Raw genomic sequence first — 20,430 nt, 5'->3', positions numbered from 1 at the left:
CTGTTACACACCTTTATCACCTGTGGCAGCATGAATATGCATTAATCTGCCTAACAAATCACTGCAAGCTTAAGTGATCTTTTCTTACCAGTGTGAACTAGCATGACTTTAAACATTGTTTGAATGAGTACTTTCATTTTGTGGGAGACTGTAACATGGGGTTGTTGATGGCATATTTTTGTTTGTTCATGCTCATGAAAAACAAAGAAATCTGTGCACAGGCAGCCACTGGTGATCAGGAGCATAGTGGATTATCACCCATGACTTGTGATGATGCAGTGTGAGGGAAATTACCCAACTGGGAGGTTTCACTGTAAGGGAGATTACCCATATGAGAGCTTTCACTGGGAGATTAGGTTATGCTCTAAAGTTTTCACAAAATTTCACTTTCTGAAATGTGTCATGTGTGTAAGGTTAATTTTGGCAGTGAAGTGTACAAAATTGGAACATTTTTCATTCTCACATGGTTGAAAATAAAATTTGCTATTAGTGTAACTGGTGATTTTATTGCATGTTTAAGCCAGGCTTATTCTGTGCCCATTTACATCCAGTTTATTAACTACCACAAATAAATGTTTTTAAGAAAATTAAGCTGAAATTCTGTATTTTTGCCCTGTCTTTATTCTGACAAGGGAATTTTCCTGTCCCTTTAAGCTACTTTTCTGTGTCCAAAATGGGAAGAAAATATAACTAGCTAAAAAAAATTAAAAAATTGGTACACATTTTTGCTTTCTAAAACTGGTTTCAATTTGAAATCATGTGATAGTCATCCTGAACTCAACATCATTTGGTATATACTGAATGCTTAAATGAACCTGGATCATGCCAACATAAGCATTCCTAGACTCTTCATTAAACAACAGATGATCCTGTACATCAAATGTCAGAATTCTTCTTTTCTTTTAAAATTTAACTCTGTACAAAATACAAAACTGGAGTGGAACCTTATCCATATGGGAGGGTTCACTGTAAGGGAGATTACCCATTTGGAAAGTTTCACTGTAGCAGAGATTATTGATGCAGAAGTATTATTGTAAGGGAAATTACTTAAATGGGAGGTGTCACTAAGGGAGATTAATCATATGAGACTTTTCACTGTCTGGGAGATTATGCCTATGTGAGATTTCAATATAAAGGAGATTATATATATATATATATATATATATATAGGAACCTTACTGTAAGGGAGATAAAGGGAGATTATCCATTCGGGAGGTTGTAATGTATGAAAGATTACTCATGTAGGTGGATTGACTGTAAGGGAATGTCCCTTTGGTAGGATTCTAAACTTAGTATATACTTCTAAGAGAGTGACTGGTGTAAGGTAAAGTTGTTTGCATTGTCAACACACACAGTGGAGAGAATGCTGAATAACTCTGTGCTACTTTCATGTACTGTGACTTAAATTTCGTTACATGTGGTCATTATGGACACTACGCACTATCTAAAGCAGACAGCTGACAAAATGGCTGTTTCCATGTGCTTGAAAAATAAACCAAAACTGGTCCAACTACAATAACTTTAGCAGTTATTATGAAGGGAAAAGGAATTTTTCCAGATTAGACAATCCCAGCTTCTGAATGTGAAATGAATGAATCATAACATATATTAAACCTCATTTTTTCCAATACAGCCTTTTGGCATTTAGTGCCAAACCATGATATTGTTATTATTATTATTATTATTATTATTACAAATAGGGTTGCTATTATATATTACAGAACATTAAATGATGATAGTGATAACATTCTGAAAAATAGATTATATACGATTATGTCCACCCAGATTATTCTTTAATCTCTCTTCTAGTTTGCTGGTTTGAATATTTTTTTAATAAAATCTTCATTGTTATTTTCTTGCCATCTTGGTTTTTTGTGATAATGTATTGTTATCAACAAGTAAAATTTGCTTAGTTTTGTGGTAGAAACTAAAACTAGTAAATTGACAAGGAGTGACCAATGGTGAAAAGTCGGTCAAATTCATGTTTGCAGAAACTTTTATATTTTAGAGAGTTGCTAGAAACAACTGAATAGTCAATAATATTCCATATAGTATAATTAAATTATTGTTTGTACATATTGTCTATCAGTATTTTCAAAGTGATATTAATTTCCTGATCTAGTGTTTCTTAGGTAATTTATACTCATTGAGAATTTTCATGGTATCATTGAAAAAAAACTAATCGGCACCAAAATTTTCTGAGAAGGAACTTTTAGCAAATAAGTATTGATGTTATGAGTAGTAGAATTAAAATCTCCCATTAAAACTTATGTTTATTAAAAGTACACATGATAGTAAGTTAGGATCCAAAGGTATCAATTTCATCTTTAGTATAAAATCCTGAACAGTTTGATGGGGGAACTAGAAAACTACAAAATAAACATCGTCATTGAGTTTCAGAACCATTTTTAACCAAAGTATGGAGTCAGATTGAATGATAGTTACAGAAGGAGAGATATAATTCTTTCAATAACATCGCACTTAGTCATCAAATATTGAGTAAGCTATTTGTTTTTATGCCAACCAGACCAGTAATGCCCTGATGTGACAGTGCCCAATGAGGTCATGGTGACGATCGCTATTTACCTTTCAAGTCCAGGAAGTGAAAATGACAAGTGGAGCTAGCAGTCTTTTGAGAGGTGTTCATTTGAATTAGGCTAAACTGCATACTCAATAACCCAAACCAAATGATACTTTAAATAATGTCTGTTTTAAATAATCAGGATAAACAGTGAGGAAAACCTGGGAAATTCTTTTCTTTTTTTAAAATTAAAAACCCTATGTAAGTATGAAACTGTAGAGTGCAACCTTATATGATATTTCACTGTAAATAAAATTATTCATGTGCGAAGTGTAAGGGAGTCTACTCATATCGGAGGTTTCAGGGTAAGGGAGATTATTTGTTTGGGCTGTTGCAATGTATTTTAAATAATCAGTACTTGACAGGACTGTCTTCTATTTACCAGTTATATAGATATATCTGTGTCCTATGATATAAATATAATTTTAACATGGACAGACATTGGAGAGTCATCTTGGAGTACTATATTTTCTGTAATTTATGTACACTTTTTATTAATTAATTTTCATATGTGTCAATAATTGTAAGTAGAAAAAACCAACTAATTACTGCTGTCTTAGGTACATCAAGCCAGCAAAACTTTAGTAAGAGAACTGTTTTTGTACCAAATTTTATTTTAGAGGCCAACAAGTAATTATTAAGGTTTTATGGATTCCTAATACATAAAAAAAATTGAGAGTATAAAAATTACAGACAATACACAATTATGATTAGGGGTGGATTCCATAGTGACCCAGGACAGCTAGCATAACTAGAGACAATAAAATCATTATAATTAGAGCTGGATTACTTGATGATTAAGGACAACTAGCATAACCAGAGAAAATACAGTAATTATAATTAGGGCTGGATTACTTAATGACCAATTACAGCTAGTGTAACTACATTCTCCTGTCACTTATTTGTCACACATAATGTAGAGCTGTCTACTGTCACTCACTAAATTACCTCAGGAGACAAAATAAAGGGTTGGTGAAGTATTAACAATGACTAAAAGTACAATGCACTTTGCAAAATTATGTTTTTCCTCTTGGAATGTACATTAATGAATGACATAATAGAAAAATAAAATTGCATAGGTTTTAAATGGATATTCCCCCCCCAATGTGTTTGTTTTCCAAATTACATGGTGCTCACACACACACACACATGCACATGCATGCATGCACACACACACACACACACACACACACACACACACGTAACTATTTATTCCATTAACTAGCAAGAGACATCTTAGAGAGGTTTGATCCTTTTTCACAGAAGAATCAGTTTTCATTCAGTTTTATGGAACCATCACACATACTCATGTACTGACATTCAATGGAACCATCACACATACTCACATACTGACATTCAATGGAACCATCACACATACTCACATACAGATATTCAATGGAACCATCACACATACTCATGTACTGACATTCAATGGAACCATCACACATACTCACATACTGACATTCAATGGAACCATCACACATACTCACATACAGATATTCAATGGAACCATCACACATACTCATGTACTGACATTCAATGGAACCATCACACATACTCACGTACTGACATTCAGTGGAACCATCACACATACTCATGTACTGACATTCAATGGAACCATCACACATACTCACATACTGACATTCAATGGAACCATCACACATACTCATGTACTGACATTCAATGGAACCATCACACATACTCACTGACATTCAGTGGAACCATCACACATACTCATGTACTGACATTCAATGGAACCATCACACATACTCATGTACTGACATTCAATGGAACCATCACACATACTCACGTTCTGACATTCAGTGGAACCATCACACATACTCATGTACTGACATTCAATGGAACCATCACACATACTCATGTACTGACATTCAATGGAACCATCACACATACTCATGTACTGACATTCAATGGAACCATCACACATACTCACATACAGATATTCAATGGAACCATCACACATACTCACGTACTGACATTCAATGGAACCATCACACATACTCATGTACTGACATTCAATGGAACCATCACACATACTCACATACTGACATTCAATGGAACCATCACACATACTCATGTACTGACATTCAATGGAACCATCACACATACTCACGTACTGACATTCAATGGAACCATCACACATACTCATGTACTGACATTCAATGGAACCATCACACATACTCACGTACTGACATTCAATGGAACCATCACACATACTCATGTACTGACATTCAATGGAACCATCACACATACTCACGTACTGACATTCAATGGAACCATCACACATACTCATGTACTGACATTCAGTGGAACCATCACATATACTCACATACTGACATTCAGTGGAACCATCACATATACTCACATACTGACATTCAGGGGAACCATCACACACTCATTTACAGACATTTAGTGGAACCATCACACATACTCATGTACAAATATTCAATGGAACCATCACACATAGTCGCATATAGACATTCAATGGAACCATCACACATACTCACATACTGACATTCAATGGAACCATCACACATACTCATGTACTGACTTTCAATGGAACCATCACACATACTCACATACTAACATTCAGTGGAACCATCACACACTCATTTGCAGACATTCAGTGGAACCATCACACACACACACATTCACAGACACTCAAAGGAACTATCACACAGTTCTACACAGACATTCAATGAAATCATCACACACATTTGTATACGGACATTCAGTGGAACCATCACACACTCATTTACAGACATTCAGTGGAACCATCACACACTCAAACACAGACATTCACAGTGTAACCAACACACACTCTCACACAGACATTCAGTGGAACAATCACACACACTCGCATACAGACATTCAATAGAACCATCACACACATTCATAGACAGACATTCAATGGAACCATCACACACTCATAAACAGATATTGAATGGAACCATCACACACACTCATATTAAGACACTCAATGGAACCATTGCACACACTCATATACAGACATTCAATATTTCTTTATCACTTAATCCCAGTTTTTGCTTTCTCTTTGTTGTTGTTGTTGTTGTTGTTTTAGGGTTTAGTGCCATTTTTCAGCACAAGATAGGCTATACATGGCGGCCAGTATAACTGGTGGAGGAAGAACCCTGGAAAACCCAGGGAAGAACCACCGACCCAAGAGAAGCTACTGGCAGGCTTTCCCACATGCTGACGCTAGCCGAGCCTTGGACTCGAACCCACGCAGACAGAGGCTTTCTCTTTGTGGTATACTTGATTGAATGATTCATTGATTTTAATGGCACAGCAGCACATGAAAAACTGGTGGAGAGGCAGTGGGAATAAAGTGTGTTGTCCAGAGATATACCAAGGTAATAAACCCAATTCTGAGTCTGACATCTTGCTTTTTGCAATCACTGGGCCACTGTCTTGTTGTCAGCTGCAAAGAGCTCTTCAAGATTACTAACAAGCTAATGTCAAGGAACAAATGTACATCACTTCCAACTACTTTCTCTCTAGTCGATCTTCCGGACCTGTTTGCAAATTTCTTCCGTGACAAAGTACAAACCATTAGAGATAAGCTTGACAACACAATTTCAATTGACTCGTCGTCACCATACAGTTGGGATACAGAATTTCAGTGGCAACCATTAGCAGCATTTGAACCTGTCTTTATGGATTTAGTACATACAATCATGATGGAGAGTGCACCAAAGTCATGTGAACTTGATCCAATTCCAACATCACTGCTACTTGAGTGCTTAGATCCAGTATTGCCTTCACTAACTGATGTTATTAATACCTCTCTCTCATCCAGGGAATTCCCATCATTTTTCAAAACTGACATTGTAAAGCCTCTGCTGAAGAAACCAACACTCCGAACATAATAATCTAAAGAACTACAGCCCAGTTTCTAATCTTCCATTCATATAAAAAATCTTAGAAAAGGTTGTTCTATCCCAGCTTGTATCTCATCTAAATTCAAACAGTCTTTTTTAGCAATGTACAATCTGCATATCGCCCTTGCCACAGTACTGAAACTACTCTTCTAAAAGTAGTTAATGACATTTTCTCTGCTTTGGAAAGCAGAAAGATTACAGTCCTCACCCTCCTTAATTTGTCTGCAGCATTTGACACAATAGACCATGATATATTACTTCACCATCTCCAGCATTTATTTGGCATTCATGATACAGCCTTACTGTGGATCAAGTCCTACTTGGTCAACAGGACACAAATTGTGTCTGCAAATGGAATACACTCCAGCCCAGTTGATCTATGTTGTGGTGTTCCACAGGGGACTGTTCTTGGACCTGTTCTCGGACCTGTTCTCTTCATTCTATACACTCAGCCGCGCTCGAGTGTCATAGATCATCATCCAGTGTTTCACCAATTGTACGCTGACGACACCCAGATATACAAATGTAGCCACCCAACTGAAGTTGATGCTACCATCCAAGGTGTAGAGAGTTGCATTTCTGATGTGAAATCATGGATGACATGTAACAAGCTACAGAGGAAAGATGATGAAACTGAGACCATTCTGATCACAACACAAAGACTTTTTCAGTCACATCCTTTACCTCAAACAATAGATATCAGTAACACCAACATTAAATTCACACAGTCAGTACAAAACCTAGGTGTCACTCTGAACAGTACTCTCACGTTGCACCAACATGTCATGAACATATGCAAGGCTGCATATCTTGAGCTGAGACGCATGAGCTCCATTCGTGAATATCTTTCAGTTGATGCCACTGAAACACTTGTATGTTCATTAGTACTTTCAAGACTGGACTATTGTAACTCAATTATGTCTGGTTCATCTCAATATCTATTTCAGAAACGTTAAAAAAGTTCAAAACACTGCTGCTCGGATCATACTTAGAGTACCACAATCAGAGCACACACCTCCCCGCTACTCTGTACCCTATAATGGTTTTCCATTCGATCCAGAATCAAACACAAAATGTGTTCTCTGTGCTACGTTTCACTGACAGACTCCAGTCCAACATACCTATCCGACCTCACCCATGTGTACACACCAGCAAGATACTTACGCTCCTCTTCTGACAATCGTATACTCATTATTCCCACTACGACAATGAAGTCATATGGACAACGTTCTTTTGCATACCAGGGCCCAGCAATGTGGAATGAATTGCCCTCTGAACTTAGACATAAAGACACAGCAATCCCATTCAAGAGTGCTCTTAAAACTTATTTTGACTGCAAGAACAAACATAAAGACCTAATAATTTTCCCTACCTTAAATATTTACAGCATGTTTTTATGTTTTCTAATTTCATGGTGTTTGTTTTCTGTAATAATATCATTATATATGTTTTTTATGTTATAGGTGTTGTCTAATGTAAAGCGCTTAGAGCTTCTAAAGATTAGGCGCTATACAAAGTCCTCATTATTATTATTATTAATTAGTTATATAAATTGATCAACATGTACTTATGTAGGTTGCTGAAAGAGATGAAAGAAATATATGAATATCTTGTAATTTCTGACTGAAATGAAACAATTTAAAATTAAAACTAAAATTCGCATGAGAGTTCTGTTTTATAATATGACACACTATGCTCCCCTTCTTGCTTCCTTTGAAGGACTACTGCCACTACAAATTGTTATCTACAACATTCTTACAGAAATCCCAGCTCTTGCTTTTAACTCATTTCTCAGGGGATTGGCAAAAACAACAGAAAATTCAACAGTTGTTAAATTTTCATAGTTTTTGGCCCAAAATTCAGTGTGAAACATATTGAGATAAGAACTAAAAATGAGGCTGTGACATTGTTTACCATGGTCACTAGAGAACAATTTGATTACACTGTTACATACTTAGAACACCACCTGATCTGGACAATATTTCTGGAGTCTGATTTGTAATATTGTGTTTTTATTTGCTTTTGTGGGGTTGAAAGACATTTTTTAGCACATGATGTTAATTTGGTGTTTTTAAATATTGTAAATCATGAAAGCAGAGATTTTTCTTTAAACACAATGTTCGATTTAATGAGTTTCAGAAAGTTTAACGGAGAGAACTTATGTTTGTTTTTTTTAAATACAGTTCCATATGTGGGATTCAGTTGCAAGTCATTCTGTTCATTAAGTAAATCACCTGATACATAAAAAGCATCTTCATTATAAATAGGTACCTTTGACTCAGTTTGTACATGAAGTTGATGTAGTGACTGTCTTCATGGATTATAGGACACATGGTACTAATACAGTGCAACTGCACTATAACGCACCCCGCAATAACGTGAATTCGGACATAATGCGGTTGTGGGATGCTCCCGAAATTTCATATTTTCATTTGCACATGAATTTTTTTCTTCTTCAAAGTACTTGAAATAGTGTATAAAAAATGTATTATCATTTTGGGGAAGAAGTTGTGTATGAATTAGAATATAATAACATCGTGACGTGGTTCCTGAAATATTAAATATACGTATATTTTTCTTGTACCTGGAAAAATATTTTTTTAAAGTACGAGAAATAGTGCGTAAAATGTTTATTATCATTTGGGGGAAGAGTTCGCGTATGAATTCGAATATAATACGATCATGGTGTGGTTTCTGAAATTTAACAATTTCACCAGGTTCTTGAAGTGTTATGCCAAAATAAACATTATCGGAAATGTTACTTATTACTGATACATTAGTAAAGTCATTAAGTCATCTTTGTGATTGTCTTCAATAAATTCCGTATACAGTCGTTGCTCAAACAATAGCCGACAAGTGTTTCGACAAGAAAAATACAAGTACATGTATTTAAAATTTCAGGAACCACGCCACGGTCGTATTATATATCGTATTAGATTCGAATTCGTACACGATTTCTTCCCCAAAATGATAATAATTTTTTTTCTCACAAAGCACAGAGAAGAACTGCATTTGTTAACTTGCTTTTCCATAGCGGTAAAATATTTTTGTAAAAAAAAACAAAAGGAAATTAATCACGAGTTCATAAGCAAACCCCATACACATGTAAAACCTGAGAACTAAGTGCAGTAGGCCTGCCATAGGCACGAGTCACTTTTATAAAAAAAATAATTGTAAAGCTAAACGCATGTACAGTTTCATACCCTTTCAATTTCCAGCTGAGGTCACTCAAATGAATAGGCGTACAAGTGTTATTATTGGAAATTTACAATGGATAAGGAAACGATTATATATGATAAAATTTTAGCAGTATAACATTTGTATAGACACCGTTCATAGACCCTGGAAGGTAATGAGCCGTACATGTGCTTCGTCTTTCTTAACCTAATGTTGCTGTTAATTTTTCCATTGAATTCAGACACATAATGTGTGTGTCATTTGGATTTTAACGTAGCTTTAACAATTTTTCAGTCATATCGCTACGATGTCTGCAGTGTCGCAGTTTATAGTGATGTCTAGCAATAGGGCATCATGCCGCAGACATGTAGCATGATGTCCCACCCAGTCACATTATCCTGACATCAGGCCGACCAGTCCAAACACTAACCACTTAATGCTGAGCGCCAAGCGAGGCAGCTGTTAGTACCATTTTTGTAAATCTTTGGTATGACTCTGCCGGGAATCGAACCCACGACCTCCCGCATCCGAGGCGGATGCTCTAACCACTAGGCCACCGACACATAATGGTATGTGACAATAAAACTGAATAGTTTAAATATGTATGCAATTTTTGCAATGGAATTACATGTATTATAGATTAACTGCATGCCACGACGGTAAGTAAATGGTGTTAATACTGTGTTGATGCTATATATTAGACATTAAATTCAGACATAATGATCTGTGACAAAATTACTGATGGCACAATAGTAAATGGTGTTGATACCCAGTGGCATCACTCGGGTTGGTGTCACCCAGTGCGGTAGCTCATGGTGTCACCCCCATGGTCCTCCTTCCGTAATAGACCATACAGAATCCTTAGTAATGTCATTTTGGTGTCACCCCCTCTGATGGTGTCACCCGGTGCAGTCCGCAGCCCCCCGCAGCCCCCTAGCGATGCCACTGCTGTGCCTGCTAGTCATGTATTTAACTATGATCGGTTATCTGCTTATGAAATCCAACTAGACCGAGCAGTGTGTGCTCTGTAAAATTTGCAATTTTTCATTTTGGTGTCACCCCTCTAAGATGGTGTCACCCGGTGCGGTCCGCACCCCCCTAGCGACGCCACTGTTGATACCCTATTCATGATATACATTAGACATGAATAAACGTATATGTGCGGATGCTTTGTTCTCTGAAAAAAGTGAAATACTGTAAAACCCTGCATTAACGCGACCCAGCTATTAATGTGATCCAATTTTTGGACACCAATTATCGCGTTTTAGCAAGGTTCCATTGTACTTGGAAAAAAAAATATTTTTTCATGTGCGATTGACTATACGAAATTTCGAGAACCATGCCACGACCGCGTATCGGAATTCGCATTATAGTGGGGTTGCACTAAATTTGAATTTTTAAAAAAATGACTTCAGGTCTTGCCACCTCCATTCTCCCCAACCTCCACATACAAGTGTCGAGCGTGACAGCACTATTGTGTCAAGTAAACATAATATCTGAAGAGACTTACTTTTGAAATGTCTTTCACACAAAAATGACTGGTCATTTTCTGACAGAAAAATTACAATGTGCATAACTTAATGCATTGCCAAAACTGAAACAAAACGTTATGTTGTTTGTTTACAGGTTGAAATGGCGGGCAGCAGTATATTTGACTATGTTCATCATCAAGATCATCAAGAACTTGCAGAACAGCTTGGAATTGGCCTTGGAAGTAAGTCAGTTCAATTCCTGTCAACTGTCATTAGGTATGGTTTTGTGGGTTTAATGCCATTTTTCAGTACATGATAGACTATACATTGCAGCCAAGATATTGAGCAGAAAAAGAAACCAAAAAGACCCCTGGAAGAACTCTGAGCCATGGGAAGCTTCTGGCAAACTTTCTCACATACCCATGTTGGCCTAGCTGAGACTCGATTCCACATGCACAAAGGTCTGAGTGATCTGTAAGCTATGCCTGTTTTTCCATGACTGGCATTTCCTCATCAGGCATTTCTGCTAATCTTCATTTCCATGACAGGCAGACGGGTAAAAAAATCTAATGTAAATTGAAAAGTGAAAATAAATTTTATGAAGGCAATAAGAAGGTCAGTAACAAAGATTTAGAACTAATACAGAAAGTGTGAAATAATATAAAATTTAGCCTTAATTAAATGTGCTTAATTTTTTATCTACTGATACCAACCTAACTGACTTTGATAATAATTATTGTACATTAAAAGTCTTGTTTTTGTGTTTGGTTAATGTATTACCTTGCAATACTTTTGTTTTGCACTTCTGCATAGTACTCTTTATACCAACATTTTCACAAAATTAATCACTGATATGGCAGTTGCTGACAAACATCGCCATGGAAATTTCATTTACGGAAATGCAGGAATGATAGGTGCAGAAGTGCCTGTCATAAAAAGATGGTAAACTATCTCTAAAGTTGAGCATCTTGGACCAGCACAGAGGTGAGACAAGTGATCTGTGAAGGTGAGCTCCTTAGACCACTCAGCCACCTGACCCCTGTCAGGTATGGTAGTTCTGCCTACTCACAGATTGGCAATTTTACACAATGTTATTGGGTAATTAGTATTTGATATTTCTCTATTTTGTCATATATGTATATATATATAAAAACTCAAAATACAAACAAAAGCAATTTGTTCTATAGCTGAGATTACAAGAAACATTGGAAACATTGAGAGGCAACAATATGTAATTTACAAAAGGGTGACTGTCCTTTGCAGTTAATAGAGAAACAAATGCAAAATGTTGGATATGAATGACCTTTAGAAGAACAAAACGTGAAAATTTGACCTTGTACCACTTGTAATATTCTTTCAAGGACTAGGTGCAGTATGTAAATATGTGATAAAATCCAACAATTTCTTTGCGATGAATGGGAAAGAAAACAGAGTCCAAGACGATATAGCTTGTCAGTCAGTTGGACTTGTTGATTTCATTTTATGTGTGTATGTCTGTGTGATTTGGAAAATATACTTGTTTTAAATGCATATTGTTGTGGCATTATTTTTTGAGAAATTGAATAAATATCATATTCTTTGAAAAATTTGACAAACTTAAAAAGCATTGGTCCCATCATTTAGAAGCACTTGCCATACCCCCACCCCCCTTTTTGGATTCACACAGTGTTGTCTCATGCTTACATCAAAGCTTAAAAGATCACTTGGAGGAAATGTTTCTTTTAATATAATGCTCTTCATCTATGGAGAGCAATTAAGTCTGACATTAATAGGCTTTTTATTGTTTTCCATACTGAAGATCAGCAATAAAATGGCCATCACAAATGAAGCATTTTATGTAAGCTTGTGACAGTTATGTGAGTTCTCATGAAATCATAAATTTCTTTGTCATTCACATCAGATTATACCAAAGTTTTATAATATTGCAGTGTATTTTAGAGATGCTTATACTGTATGTTGATAGATATGTATACAGATCTAGAACTTGTTCACCTGACTTTTGCATATTTGATCACTGCTTAAGGTTGTACAAGAGGATGTTATGATCACAAACATTGTGTCACTGCTGATTGTTTGTACATTTTTTCCTCTATAAACTAGTTTATAACTTCCCTTGTTATCAATCAAACATAAAACCAAGCACATAAATTAATTGGCAAAATATAAATATAGTTTCAGCTATCACTTGAAAGAGATGGTAATTGTAGACAAAATATTTCTACAGACAGAACCAGATATTGACTATAAAAAGTACAAACTGTTTGCCTCCAATGACAAGACCCCTTATGATTGTCAAAAAGTACAAATTGCCATACTATTTGCCTCCGATGACAAGACCCCTTATGATTGTCAAAAAGTGGCAGATGAATCAATTCTGATATGTTGTTTTAGGGTCAAGTTAGTGTAATACTCCTCATCAGTCATTGACAGTCAAGTCATTCCTTTAAACTATGTTGCTTACCTTTTAAATAAAATATCTGCATCATACAAACATTTAGAGAGCATATCACTTTTAAATTAAAGAAAATACATGGTTAATAATAATAATAATGATAATAATACATGTAATAATAATAAAGACTTTATTTAGAGAAGGTAACTCATTTAGTTACAGAACTAATCTACCTTGAGGCCTTCTATATGTTACGTACAATATATACAGTTTATACAACATGATGTGAAGAATCTGGCTTGACACTAAATAATTAAGTAATTTTAAAATTCAAAGTATCAAGCCTGGAACACATGCACAGGCATCTGTGAAAACATAAACATATATAAAACATCAACTATCATCCTGCATTGAAAAATTTAGCTTTGAAAATGATGCAAAATTAAGAACAACAGGCAGTATTTTTTGTACTAGAACTGTTCAGTTTTCTAAAGATTTCATCCATTTTAGACATTGATTATGCAAAGAAGAAATGCTAGGAGCCTGCCTTATGTCACTGGGAATGTTCCGTACCAGTGGACCAGTATACTGAAAACATTTTAGAAAAGTAATGTCCAATCTTCTGTTATGGGTAGTAATACAATCCACACCAGACATGTTGTGGACATGGATCCAGGAATAGATTTTTCTGTTGAATATTTCTTTTAGTTAACAACATGTATATTATTGTGAATTAATTAGAATTGAATGTGTTTATTTTTGTGGTTTGTCTGATGACATATTTTGGTACTGTGTTGCACCAATAGGATTAAATCATATTTCTACAGCATACATAGAGATCTGACAGATAATGATAATAGTTCAAATTTTGGTGACCTTTGTGATTTTTGTCTGCTTCTTTATACAGCCTATCAGAGAAAGTGTTGTAAATTTGTGATTGGGGAGAGTTGTCATTAGTAATGATATGTTCCAAATGATGTATGTCACTTTCAGAAATTTGAAAGCTGTGATTTGATTGGTGAACCACAAGGTTAACAGATCTGCACACAATGCTGTGGAGATCTAATTTTAATCAGATTATGGGCTGCACATTTTGTGGAATCGCTGAATTTCTATTAAGAAACATTTCAACACCACCAAAGCCTGTGTTCTGAAACTCATTGCACCTTCTAGTTATTTTAGTTCGACATTCCAGACACCTAGGAAAGAAATTTTATATTATCATTTGAATAAAACTTGATGGAATAATTACTAGAATTGATAGAATTTATTTAATGCCTCATTGAATTGGAAATTATCCTGAACATTCACAAGCAGTTAACAGAAACAAGTTAATTACACATTCTTCACTAAAACAGTGTGGTAGGCGTTTTATTCATAGTGACCATATGTATACACTTATAAGTCAAGTCCAACTGCAAACAACATAGACCCTGATCTGCCATCCCATGATAGTGCAGCAGCAGATTCATGTTTATTTTCTTTGTTCTACTGATTCTTAATAACCTGCATATAATCCTAGATCTAGTGGCACCTTATGCAGTGGCAGATCTGGGTCTGTGCAGTTTGCAGTTGCACTCAACTTAGAAGAGATTATATACTGAAGATAGCTGAAAATTTTAAAATTAATGTGTTTTATTTTTATAGGAATAAATGATTTTAATAGAGTGAACATCATTTTTGTTAAAAAATATTTTAAATGCTTGGAGATGATTTTTGTTCACCCCCAGCTTAAAAGGTATAGGTGAGATTATATTTGGAGACCCTCCCTGCCTCTTACAAGTACATCCAAGTGGTGGGGTGAGCCTATTTTTGTCTTTGTGGTTTGTTAGTACCCATCAGTAGAACAAACAACACATTCCATGATCTGCCATCACATAATGCAGTAGTGGATATGTGTCTTTGTGGTTTGTTAGTACCCATCAGTAGAACAAACAACACAGTCCATGATCTGCCATCCCATAATGCAGTAGTGGATATGTGTCTTTGTGGTTTGTTAGTACCCATCAGTAAAACAAACAACACAGTCCATCATCTGCCATCCCATAATGCAGTAGTGGATATGTGTCTTTGTGGTTTGTTAGTACCCATCAGTAAAACAAACAACACAGTCAATGATCTGCCATCCCATAATGCAGTAGTGGATATGTGTCTTTGTGGTTTGTTAGTACCCATCAGTAGAACAAACAACACAGTCAGTGATCTGCCATCCCATAATGCAGTAGTGGATATGTGTCTTTGTGGTTTGTTAGTACCCATCAGTAGAACAAACAACACAGTCAGTGATCTGCCATCCCATAATGCAGTAGTGGATATGTGTCTTTGTGGTTTGTTAGTACCAATCAGTAAAACAAACAACACAGCCCATGATTTGCCATCTCATAATGCAGTAGTGGATGTGTCTTTGTGGTTTGTTAGTACCCATCAGTAGAACAAACAACACAGTCCATGATCTGCCATCCCATAATACGGTAGTGGATATGTGTCTTTGTGGTTTGTTAGTACCCATCAGTAAAACAAACAACACAGTCCATGATCTGCCATCCCATAATGCAGTAGTGGATATGTGTCTTTGTGGTTTGTTAGTACACATCAGTAAAACAAACAACACAGTCCATGATCTGCCATCCCATAATACAGTAGTGGATATGTGTCTTTGTGGTTTGTTAGTACCCATCAGTAGAACAAACAACACAGTCCATGATCTGCCATCCCATAATGCAGTAGTGGATATGTGTCTTTGTGGTTTGTTAGTACCCATCAGTAGAACAAACAACACAGTCCATGATCTGCCATCCCATAATGCAGAAGTGGATATGAGTCTTTGTGGTTTGTTAGTACCCATCAGTAGAACATCTGCTAACATATTATGTGATGGCATATCAGGGTCTGTGTTGTTTCCAGTTAAGTCTAATTTACATCTGAGTATATGTGGTTATCATTCACTATGTGCCCTTGTGCTCAAGTCATTAATGTTATGAGCACAAATTTAAATTTGGATTAAAAATTAAAAATTGTTAATTTTCCATAACTTCATCAAATATAAAGGCTGGATTACCAAAATTTTGGAATGACTTTGGTACACATTGCTTTAATAATTACATCATTAGGAAATGTCCAAATATTTTTTTTTTAATTTGTAACAAATTTGAGTGAAAGTTCTACATGGGATCTGGTTCAGTACCCATGAAAAATGTTTCATTTGAACTCAGATGCAAAAATTTAACAAGAAATATTTTACCCCAAAAGGTAGAATTAACAATGTCAGAATTAGTTGCACATCTTAAGAACTACATACATCACTCCCTCACAATAACGTCCTGGTTATTAATGCATTTTCTGTTATAAGGTATATTTATGGTTTCCATTTAATGAATTAGTAGTCAGATTATATGTATCATGTACTTCACTATAAGGCAGTCTCACTCTAAGGCATTACTCTCCAAGACTATCATGGTGAGTGTTAGAATGTTGAAGTACTGTATCATGTGCTGTATTACAAGGCAGCCTCACTGTAAGGCAGTGGAGAGTGTTACAGTGAAGGTGTGCTGTGTCATGTGCTTCAGTATGAGGCAGTCTCACTGTAAGGCAGGATACTCCATGACTACCATGGACAGAGTTATAATGATGGAGTCATGAAATAATAAAAGTTCACAGATGCCACTAAAAATTCAAGTATGATTTCTACTGTTGGACTAATGGATCTAAGGGTACATTTGTGTTCAGACAGTTTTGTGACTTCAGGGAACATGTTTGTTTTTACTTTCTGAACATATCACTCAAGGATGTCACAAGCCTGAAGCATATTGCATGCTTTAATAAATGACCTATGATTTTATCATACTTTTACATTAGTACCTGTTACCTTGTTCTATAAGTCAGAATGTATTGGAATGGTTGATTCTTTAAAAATATGGAGAGGAAAGATACATTTGCTGAAAATAATGCCAAAAAAATGATGTTGAGAAGATACAAAATTTATAAAAGATATTGTTTAGTAACTTAATACCATCATCATGGATGTTAACATTTTCATTTTCTGTACAATAACTTGAGCTATCCGCCATTTACAGGTACCAAACATTTTGAATGGCTTGCACTTGGGTAAAGAAGAAACATTGATTTTAGGGTCAAAGGTAAACGTTTTTGTGAGTGAAGAAAATTGGTTTCAGCACAATATATTAAGTTATTGACTATTTACAGTTACAAAACTTTGTTGTTAGCTTGCACTTTGGAAGAAAGAACTCAATCAATTTCAGGACCAAAGGTAAAAGACCAAGGTCATTAACTAAAGAAAGAAAAATGGTTTATCCATAATAACTTGATGTCAGAAGGTCAGATGTCAGTCAGGGTCACTGTGACTGTTTCAACACAATCACTTGATATGTACAACAGATGAGTTTCTGATGCAAGTCAAATAACGTTGACTCTCAGAAAGAGACTCAGAAGCAATCATAGTGATACTTCCCAAACTTGTTAATTTTAAGCCAGTGAAGGTCCAGCTAGATGTGAGAAGAACAGATTCTTATAAAATGATAGATGTTGAAAGTAATATTAAATGACATTTCAACAATCAAGGTTATACCAGTAATGTCAGTTTTTAATGTTATTCGTGCAACTTTATGATGAAAAAAATTGAAGAAGTTATTTGTTTTAAAGTGCCTCAAACAACTGGATATGTAGATGGTGCTGATGAAATGTCATCTAGTCGTTGTTATTGTTGTTATGGGTTTAACACCATTTTTCAGCACAAGATAGGCTATACATGGCGGCCAGTATTAATGGTGGAGGAAGAACCCGTGAAAACCCGGAAAGAACCACCAACCCAAGAGAAGCTACCGGCAAGCTTTCTCACATACCCACATTGGCCGAGCCCAAGACTTGAACCCATGCAGACAGTGGTGAGATGGCTGTGGTCCGTAACAGTGAGCGTTTTAGACCACTCGGCCACTCAAGGCCCCCCCATCTAGTCATTGTGAGATTGGTAAAGTTGTTATGGTGTAATAACCACTGACTGGCTCAAGCGTACTTCAAAATGACTATTATTTACAGCCGAGGTTTTTTTAAAGTGTGTGATAGATAAGGTGGAGGATGTTCCAACTGAATCACTAATTCTTCAGTAGCTACAGTTACCAAACTTTGTGTAAAAATTCAAGATAACTGTGCTTGAAGAAGAAATCTGGATTCTGCAAAATAACACTAGTCATAAAGCACTTGCCTGACCCAAAACTTTTTGGATGGCATTAACTTAAGTAAATAAGAAGCTTTTTGATTTGGGGGTCAAAAGGTCAATGGTCAAAGCCATTGTGACTGAAACAAGAAAAACGATTTCTGCTAAAAATGGTAATTACATAATAACTTTAGTTCTAGACTACATACCATGACCAAAGATTGTGAAGGGTTTGCACATAATTTATGGAAAAGGTCTATTGATTTTGGGATGAAAAAGTCAAGAGTTGAATTTTTTTTAGGTCATCCAATGGAATTCTATATTTGAAATTAATACTATGATCAAAAGATCAGAGGTCATGGTCATAGCAGATCTAAAACTAAAATAATGGTATCTTTACATTAAGATCAGTTAAGTGCCTACAATGAGGAATGTTAAATATGGGGCAGGCAGTATTCATGTTTAGGGGAGGTTGTTTTATTTTGTGCATTTTATTCAAGGTGTGCAGTGGAAAATAATTTTTTAGCAATACTGAATTAATGTTTTCTAGGTATCCCCAGTAACATGTCATCACCTGCCTCACCCACAGAAGAAGGCACTTCCACTTCACAAAGGACTATGACACCCATACCAGACAGAGGTTAGTTGTAATATTAAACATGTGTTATTGTACATTGATTGTACAACTGGATCTATCAAACTTTAAAGCCCCAATTTCACCATTAGGGGCACAAAGTTGTATATGTCAAATCATCTGAATAATACTGATTCTTTAAAGATATTGGTCCTAATCATTAGGTTCCATGAAAACCATATAATATCGGTGTTTCATCACATTATGAATTATGTAGTTTCTCCTTTAAACTGAGGAAACTGGCCATTTGTCACATGTATGCAAATTAATGTTTTGTTGATCAGTGATATTGGGTTGTCTTCAGCTCAAGATTCACTGCATCACTTCATTGTATATTCCAGCAACCCAGCTGATCACCAATATTTACCCAAGTATTATTTTTATCTAATGCACATTTTTTCTTCTCATATCTGCTTTAAAAAATGGGCATGCCTCTCTTTATTTGCTCTCGATTAATTGTGTGTAATTTATGCAGATGTTGTTATTAAATCAGTCACTAATAGAATTTGTTGAAAATATCACATCAATACTTTTGGAGCACTCCAGAAAAAGATCAGAATTGAGAGTGATTTTGTTGACTGAATTAAAGGGTAGCACCTCTCAGTTCTAACTGAATATTTGAACATCATTTAAACCTAACATTTGATTATTTCCAAGAACAGTTTCTTTGATAGCTTTTTTAACAAATCATTTTCTTCCTACCCAACTTTACTTAGATTGGAAAAATAATGAAATTTATGATAAATAGCAACATTGTGGCTTTAGTACTCACTTGTAGGTTGGATTCAGATAACACAGTCCCTGATCTGTCATCATATAACATGCCATCAGATCAGGGTTTGTGTTTATGTTGTTTGTTCTGTTAATCCTAGTAAACTGCATAGACCCAGATCTGCTAGTGCATTATGTGATGGCAGATCTGGGTCTGTGTAGCTTGCTGTTGGATTGGACTTCAGTGTGCGTGTATTCAGTATACTTTCAACTGTAGAGATGTTAAGTATGTGTGGACATAAAGGTGGAGAAAAGACATGACCCTTGAGAAAACTTGGACAGCCTTGGAAGAGGTGTTCTAGTTAGTACA

At 35.7% G+C, this 20,430-nt stretch overlaps 1 protein-coding gene across 4 annotated transcripts in view; it reads left to right on the top strand.

Annotated features, from left to right (window-relative positions):
- LOC149805279 (protein trachealess-like) overlaps positions 1-20,430 on the top strand; it is a 233,496-nt gene that overhangs the window by 176,340 nt on the left and 36,726 nt on the right. For all 4 annotated transcript variants that reach the window (XM_089949123.1, XM_089949128.1, XM_089949138.1 and 1 more), the window contains 2 exons: positions 11,308-11,395; positions 19,266-19,355. In XM_089949123.1, coding sequence (XP_089805249.1) covers positions 11,308-11,395; positions 19,266-19,355 — 178 coding nt within the window. The remainder of the gene's footprint in view (positions 1-11,307; positions 11,396-19,265; positions 19,356-20,430) is intronic.

This window comes from Sinohyriopsis cumingii, chromosome 2 (genome assembly GCF_028554795.1).
Source record: "Sinohyriopsis cumingii isolate HCF-2022 chromosome 2, ASM2855479v2, whole genome shotgun sequence".
Classification (NCBI taxonomy): domain Eukaryota; kingdom Metazoa; phylum Mollusca; class Bivalvia; order Unionida; family Unionidae; genus Sinohyriopsis; species Sinohyriopsis cumingii.
The sequence above is the reverse complement of the archived record's forward strand: the minus strand, read 5'-3'. Positions and strand labels throughout refer to the sequence as shown.